This window comes from Carassius carassius, chromosome 43 (assembly GCF_963082965.1).
Source record: "Carassius carassius chromosome 43, fCarCar2.1, whole genome shotgun sequence".
Classification (NCBI taxonomy): Eukaryota; Metazoa; Chordata; class Actinopteri; order Cypriniformes; family Cyprinidae; genus Carassius; species Carassius carassius.
The window spans coordinates 21829974-21838448 of NC_081797.1; the positions used below are offsets into that span (position 1 = coordinate 21829974).

The following is an 8475-nucleotide window of genomic DNA, read 5'->3' on the forward strand; positions in this document are numbered from 1 at the left end:
CAAAAAAAAAAACCCTGAAATGTAATAATGAGTTTAATAATGAGGTCTACAGCAGAAGTGAAACTGGTGTGTTTCAGTCCAGATCTTGTAACCAATCAAACAGTGACTCTGGGAGTGTGAGCTGAAAATCTCATTTGCATTGTCAGGGTGGAGTGATTGTGATCCTCTCAGAATAGAGCAGCTCTGTCTCCAGAGACCATGTTCAAACCCCAAGAGCTTTATTTGACTAGATTTACTGCTACTGATCGAGCTTCTGAAAAACACCTGCACAAACACTACATGCATCTTCATCTGTTAGTTGAATGATGTTGTCAGACACAAATGGAGTTTGTTGAGAAGCTTTATTGAATGTTGCAGCAAACACAGCAGATTGAAAGATCAGCCAGTGCTTTGACACTAGAGCTCTCTTTCAGTATTGAGTTGTAAATGACTACAGCTGCAGCACTAGACTCATGTGAATCCTGCCTGACACAGGACACTCAGATACGCTCATCTTCAGGAGAGAGCAGCGCTCACTGGAGAAACATCAGCACTGCGAGCGACTAACAGCGACTCTTGTGGAACGAGGCCTCATGAGGAGCTCCATCATGTGTTACTCTGCAGACGTACTGCTCTCCCGCTTCCCAGCGTGCTTTGCTGAGGGTCAGGACACTACTGCGGCTGTAGCGGCCGTCCTGCTCACTCTCTGCGCTGGTCACAACCCCCTCGGTGACCTCTGAGCCGTCCAGTGTCCAGCTCACCAGCGCCCCCTGTGGAGAGTAAGAGCTGAGCAGGCAGAGCAGTGCGGCTGAGTCTCCAGAGATCTGCAGAGAAGAGGGCGGCAGCAGAGACACTGAGGGCTTCACTGTGGGACCAGCTGCAGGAGACAAACACAACACATTCACAAACACAGAGAAAACACACTGCAGCTCCAGCACTCTTCTGCCCTGCAGCATTCACAGCATTTCAACAGGACTTCAGCAGCAGACATGAGGAGTGCAGCAAAAACACTACAATCTTATCATTCATCTTATTCAACATCACTACAGCTGATATATACAAAATATACAAATTAAATAAAATCGCTACATACATTTAAATGAAACCTCATAAAATGAAACGATGATACATGAATGCTGACACTGTACAAAGACACTGAACACAGTCTCAAATCTCAACAAAGTTCTTAGATTGTCTTAACTGAACCTAAAATCCTATTACACTGTTAAATAATTTTTTACACTTTTAAAAATGTTAATATTTCAAGCTGCTTTTTTATTACTATATCTCACATCAAATGCAAAGAATCAACTTTTCTAAACAGTCACATATTTAGTATTTTGTAAGTTCTTGAAGCACAGCATGAGCAAAGGAGATTCAAAATAATTGACTGAACTACAAAAAGTAACTTTATTGACATTCTGATGTCATTTCTCCATGTATAATATAAATAATAAAATATGAACTTCATATGAACAGTGTAAACAGTAATGAAAATAAATCTGTAAATAAAATTAACTGATAAAACTAAAAGTGAGACAGATTATGGAAATGTGTTTGGACAATATTTGTTTTCTGAGTATATAATTCAGTTCTTTTAAAGCTCTAAATGTGACAATACAATAAATTAAACATTAAAATCTAAACATTTTAATAATTTTGTAAAAGACAGTTAAAAGAGACAGCCTTACCGAGCACCAGTTTAGTTCCTCCACCGAATGTGTACCACAGTGATACAATCTAATGAAACACTCGTACAAAAACCTCTGTTCCACTCGAGTGAACACACACTCCAGCAGAGAGAGAAACACTTCAACACACTGACAGTAGAAACACTTCAGCTGTTGACTGCTCTAAATAAGTTAGGTTTTGAAAAAAAAAAAAATCCAATGTAAAAAATCTTTTTTTTTTTTTTATGTAAAAATGTATTTCTGTCTCACATAGCAACATGACATTGACTCACAACTGAATCAATATTGATTTCAGACATTAATATCAATTGTGCAATCTTGTTTGTTCAGTTAAAATCGATTTATCATTACGGCAATGTGTAATTCATCTTGTTTATAATGTTTCATAAAGTGTTTTATTCTTTTTATTTCCACCCTTCATTTCAAACACTCACTTGCAACAAAATGGTGTAAAGCAGTGGCGGAGCCAGAGGGCTAGTTGGGGTGGCAATTGACGAAGTCCTTGCCACCCCTGTTGCCACCCCGCTGAAAACATTACACTGTTCATTTTTACGAACATTTCTCAAATCTCCCAGCGGACGTGAATGCACCTTACGCAGCACGCACAAGCGTGCAGCTGCTGCTACACTTTTCATTGGTTAAGCTGACACGCAGCTTTGTGCGCTCGACATTTCTTCACTTTGTGCTTTGAGCACATCATTCTGCACCCGCGATGCGCATACGCGCTTTGTGCGCTCTGTTTTGAAGCGTTTCATATTATCATGGTTTTGCGCACTGAACGATTATTAGAAGCCTATATTTTTTATACCTAGCATACACAATACATTTAAAATAAGCATAATTTAATTGTATATTATTTATGTGTAGTGTAGGCTATATAAATATACTATAGGCTATACTAATAGTAATTTGTTTTTATTAACATGTTTAGATTTTATAAAGTTACTGTGCAGATTTTTTCAAGAATTCTTTTTTGCTGCTCATTTATACGCTCACTCACTAAGTTTAATAAAAATACATAATACATTTATGTAATATTTAAAGGTGTTAACTGTAATCTTACAATGCAAAATGATAACTTACAAAGGATTAAATTCATCACAATTATGTAATTATCTGGATATTTGCCACGGGGCGAGGGCTTCAATAACCTCTCTCTTTTTTGACCATACATGTGTTTGCATCCTTGATAGTAGATGTGACTGTAGAGATGTACTGAAGTAACTTTGTGTAGACATACAATTTATTAGCACTTAACATAACATGTCTAGACGTCTTTAAGCAATTTTCCTTGTGTTGTCAAATAGGCTAGACCTCAATATACTCAGATTTTGTCGTAATGTATTACTTTAGTATTTGTATTATTAGTAACGGTGTACTCATGGTAAATGATAACAAGCAAATTGTTCTATTTTTGCTGTATACTTAATACATATATAATTGTGTACATTTTGGGAAATAAACAACTTTAATTTAATCTGTATACATTTTGTGGAAAATAATAAATTTTTAGTGTAATTGAACACTTTGTATATTGACCCCCCAAAATAATACCTTGCCACCCCTTTGCCACCCCTGTTTTAAAAGTCTAGCTCCGCCACTGGTGTAAAGTACAATAATGAGAAAAAGCTGCTTTATTCTACACAATGGTGGTCCTCGCTCGTGAATATCATGTTATATAATATAAATTAATGTTAAGTTTATATTTTGATATGCTATACTTTATTTAAAGGGGATGTTGTTGCAGTGTAATTACATAAATTAATACTAAGTGATATTAATTACTATTACTGAATGGTTATGGTTGGGGTGCTGGTTTAGTAACTTAACATTATGCATAATTTAGTGTTGTTGTTAAAGAAAGTACATGTAACATTTATAACAAAAATCTGTTGTGAATCCTGCCCACTTCTTTGCATCGTCAGCACATGCTTCAGTGCTCTGAGAGTGTTTATAGAGCTGTGAGTTTAACACTTCATGACTGAGAGCAGAACAGAACACAATCTTCATCATCACACAAGACACAACAACAACAATGAACAACATCATCATCCTCATCTGGACCATTGGGGTTTTTATCCAAGGTGGAATATTAGGGTTTGATATTAATAATAAGCTATTGTTGTTGTTGTTTTACCATTTTAATATACCAATATTCTGCTATAAAGGTGATTTACTGACAAACTGACTTTATTTTCTCTTCTTCAGCCTCCAGAGGAATCACTCTGACTCAACCTAAAGTTAAAACTGTCCAGCTCGGTCAAACAGCTACAATAGAGTGTAACATAGATGTAGGAATATATGGCAGCTACTTAGCCTGGTATCAGCAGAAACCTGGAGAAGCTCCTAAACTCCTCATTTATTACATAAACAGCCTTCAGTCAGGAACTCCATCTAGATTCAGTGGCAGTGGAACAGCAAATACTGGAAAAGATTTCTCTCTGACCATCAGAGGAGTCCAGACTGAAGATACAGGAGATTATTACTGTCAGAGTTACCACAGTGGTCCAGTGTTCACACAGTGATAAAGAGTCGTACAAAAACCTCCGTCAGTCAGAGTCACAGTGACTGCACTGATACAGCTGAGAGACACTGCAGCTGCTGATGGAGGTTATTTCTTATAACAGTCTCATTTACTCAAAAATGTTAAAGTCTTGTACTGATTAATCTTTCTGGTTTTTCTGGTTCTTAAATGTGTTTTTCACTCATTACTTCACCATGGATGCATTTAATTAATCATTTAAAATGTTCCAGCATTAAACAATCCAATGTAATCTGACGATACTTACAGTATTCAGTGAAACAGCAGCCACAGAGTCCTCGTGTCTGTTCAATCCAGAATTACACAAAATGAAAATCATAACATTTCTTTTTGCATGTCATAGAACATTAAAATGTAATTCCTATTTTTTTTTCTTCTTCTTCTTCATCTCCTTCTTCTCCAAAGTGAAAATCTCAAATTATGTTTTGTGTTAAGAACCATTCTGTGATTGAAATGTCAGTAGTGAAAATTATGTTTTTGGAGTTCACACAATCAAATAATATTTTCACACTTTTCTCATAATTTAGTAAAATTATAGCTTGACTGGAAATGACTCCAAAATATTCTGCTTACAAGTGATATTTACCTTTGTTTTTCAATTTGATAAATGTTTTATTTATTCTAATTTTCAGTAGAAATGGTGCCACAGTCATGAGACAGAATAATAAATATTATAATGTATTGTAATAGTTATCATTATAATTCATTTTATATTTTAACACTGAAAGCCTTCCCAAAGAAGCATTTGAAAATCAAGAACAAAATCACGAGGAAGTCAGTTTTAATATGATATTCAAATAACCAAATAAAAGGCTAATTTTTTGCTTTTAGTTGAAATTCATTATTGGGGCTCATTGCACGGCTCTGTGCAATACTTGATTCTGATTGGTCAGTCGCGACATTTCGAGGTATGTTTTCCCTTGATAACAACCAGTAAAAGCCAATAACACAGATTCATCCGGGTAACTGAGGGCAGCTGTACTCTTGCTTGAATTATTTGTTCTTGGTGGAAGCTTTGCATTTGTTTAGCTAATAAAATATTAAAACTTGAATTGAATGAGTTATCCTCTTCTGCTGAGATCTTCAGAGATTCAATGTCTTTGATTTACAGTTGATTTTACCACATGCTCAATCATCAGTTATTTCATTATTTCATAAAGATTATTTTATTTTCCTGATTTTAGGACAAACACAGTGTCTGGAAATTACATTGAAATAACATGAGTCTAAATCTAATGCATCCTGAGAGTGTTGATTTGGTCCAGAAACAGTTTAAATTATGCTTAAATGAACCTTAAATGATGTTGAAAATATTTCCACTGACCACTTTTGAACTAGTTTTCAACCTTGTAAGAAGGTTCTGTGAACATCTAAATCAGACGTACAGAACACGTCAAAAAAGACGTCATAAAAACTTTCATTCTGGCTCCTCAGTGGATGTCTTTTCAATGTCTCCAAAGACATAAAAAGACGTCTACTGGACGTAATTTTGCCCAGTGGGTGGGAGTGTGGTCTGAAAATCCCATTTAATTTGTGATCAAATGGGAAGAAGTTCTCTTATGCATATAAACATAAAACAATCCAAGTAATTATCATGATTTCATTCATTCATCAATTATCATGATTTAGACACAATATTCTTCCACAATAAGCACAACGGCTAGAGGGCCGAAAGTTACACTGTCACGATCTGTGCTGGGAGGAACGAGAGAGAAACTTGGAGTACAAATAATAGTCTTTAATCCAGGAAACACAGGGGATAATCAACAATGGAAACGGCAGGAACACGAGTAGACCCGACAAACATTAACTGAATGGACTTAGGCTTTTAAACACAGGATAACGAAGGACTAATGAGACACCTGAAATCAAATTAAAAATCAACATGAGAGAGAAACTGGGTAATAGGGAGCAAAACACACACAGACAGGTCTCTCATCCTGACATACACAGTGTACCTTTAAATTATGAAATAATTCAATATTACATGAATAGGATTACAATAATTGTGCAAATAATGTAAAAACATCAAACCCTATTACACCAGTTTATTGAGTGTTTTGTTTATATTGAACTCTGCAAAACAAACAGTTTTTAACAAAATACACTCAAAACAGAACACTGTGCCATTTAACCAGGACTGGCATGTGCTTACAGGTGAACTAGACAGCAGTCTACTGTGACAGTACAGTCAGGACAGCAAGAAGGAAAGAGATTTCATTTGTGATTTATTTTTTTACATATGACAAAGTGTGGACACTAGGTAATGAATTGTGCATTGTAGAAAGCCTGACGCCTTAAAACCGAGGTATCTCCATATAATGGAGCCAGTTGTCCTTTTTTTTGAGACTAGTTCTGTAGTCTCTGGGCTGGTTGAGGACGCCGCCATGTTCACTGAGACAACACGCGAGGGGAGGGGGAACAAAATCAAGGAGGCAGGGGCGAGCACAGCACAGAGAAGACAAACAAGCAAAGTGGCGGAATCAGAATTAAATATAAACAATATATCGATATATACGATATGTCAAAATCCATATCCTTTTAAAAAAATATCTCGATATATTTTAAATATCGAGATATCGCCCACCCCTATTTTGACATACACAAAAATAATGACTCATAACTCAAAAACTGTAGCGAGGAGAGTCGATAAGGTTGGTATTATTTTCAGAAATTTTCGTGGTCAAGGGATTTTCTTTTATATCTCTCTTATTTGGCATTCAATATCTCACAAGATAAATAAAGCAGGAGTAAATTTATTTTTTGGTAATGTTCTACAACATATGTGCTGTATGTGAATTACATTTTATGGTGATATCATGAAGTAATCAAAAGTTATAGCATTTGGAACCAAGGTGGCCTTTCTCTTAGTCCTTGACAGTTTAGAAATTGTTGTTTTGAATTTCAAGTTAAGTCAAAGTCCTAAATAATTACACTTGTTTTATTTTACTATTAGACCTTTCAACTTACATGACAACGACTAACTGAGCTGTATGATGTTTCTGACATATTAGGGTACATGGCACAACATTTTTTTTTTTTTAATTATATATATTTATATAAGTTATATAAAAGATAAAATACAGAAACGTTCTAGGTTTTATATTCTGCTTGCCAAGTGTCCAAAGGATATTTCCAAGTGATTTATTTCAATTCATGGGTTTCGGTATTATTTACACACGCAAGACAAAATGGATTGTCTTGATTTTAGACTCATTTCAATCGTGAGAATCTGCTGTAAATAATGATATGACATTTTCCACGATCAGAGCATATGTTATGAAATGACAAGCATAAAAATCCACGAGAAAGTTACACAATGTGCACACTTGGAGTTTATAATTCGATGATGAATATCTTTAGATCTATGACAGATTATGGTAAACTCTTTTTAATCAGGAGAATTTCCTGAAAATAATGACATCCAATTTGTCACAGTGTCTGGGTTGTGTTCCCTGGGTGTCCACTAGATGTCCTCTTTTCCCACGGTGTCTTTCACTTCATTAATCACATTCCTCACGTCCCTGCTTAATTATTGCACCCAGCTGTCACTAATTACCTATCATCACACCCTGTCAGTTTCCCATTAGCGTTTGTCTCTCCTTGTGTATATAACCTGGTCTGTCTTAGTATGTGTCACGGAGTCGTTGTTTATTCATGTCCGTCAGTTCGTGCCCTTGCTTTGTCTTCTTGTTTAATTTATGTTTTGGATGGATGTTTCCTATTGACCCCTGCCTGGACTGTTTATGCTTTTTGGATTACCCCTTAATAAAAGACTTACTCGCAATTGGTTCTATCTCCGTGCCTCATTGGATCCCGGCCGTGACACAATTATGTTCAAGTTTTGAGAAGTTACGAATAAAAACTTTGGGCCTTTTTTTCTTTGCTGCGCCATATGTGCCCCTGTCTGGTTTAATGTGTTGTACTTTATGAGGAATATCTACCGATCTGATCGACTGATTATGGTAAATTTTTGATTATTAATCGGAAGAATTTTCTGAAAAGAATGTGCCATTTTTCAAGATCTTTGCATGTTTGGCAGGAGTGCAACCTCTGATTTTTTTTTTATATCATTTAATTCATTTATATTTTGCTCAGCTACGTGTAATAACAAATTTTTATGTATTATAGCTTTATGAGAGATATCTTAGGATCTAAATGATGGATTTTCTGCAAATAATGACGTGCCTTTTTCTATGATATATGTTTCATGAGGTTATGAACGAAATCGCCATTACAGATACCTTTTTTTTGTTGTTTGTT

The 8475-nt window shown here is 35.5% G+C and overlaps 2 gene segments (V, D, J or C); one reads left to right on the top strand and one right to left on the bottom strand.

Annotated features, from left to right (window-relative positions):
- Nucleotides 1–484: 484 nt before the first annotated feature.
- On the bottom strand, nucleotides 485–935 carry LOC132124851 (immunoglobulin lambda constant 7-like). The segment is given in 1 exon segment: nucleotides 485–935. A coding segment is annotated over 1 exon segment (393 nt).
- Nucleotides 936–3662: 2727 nt separating this feature from the next.
- On the top strand, nucleotides 3663–4321 carry LOC132124968 (immunoglobulin kappa variable 1-8-like). The segment is given in 2 exon segments: nucleotides 3663–3754; nucleotides 3879–4321. Coding segments are annotated over 2 exon segments (366 nt in total).
- Nucleotides 4322–8475: the final 4154 nt, after the last annotated feature.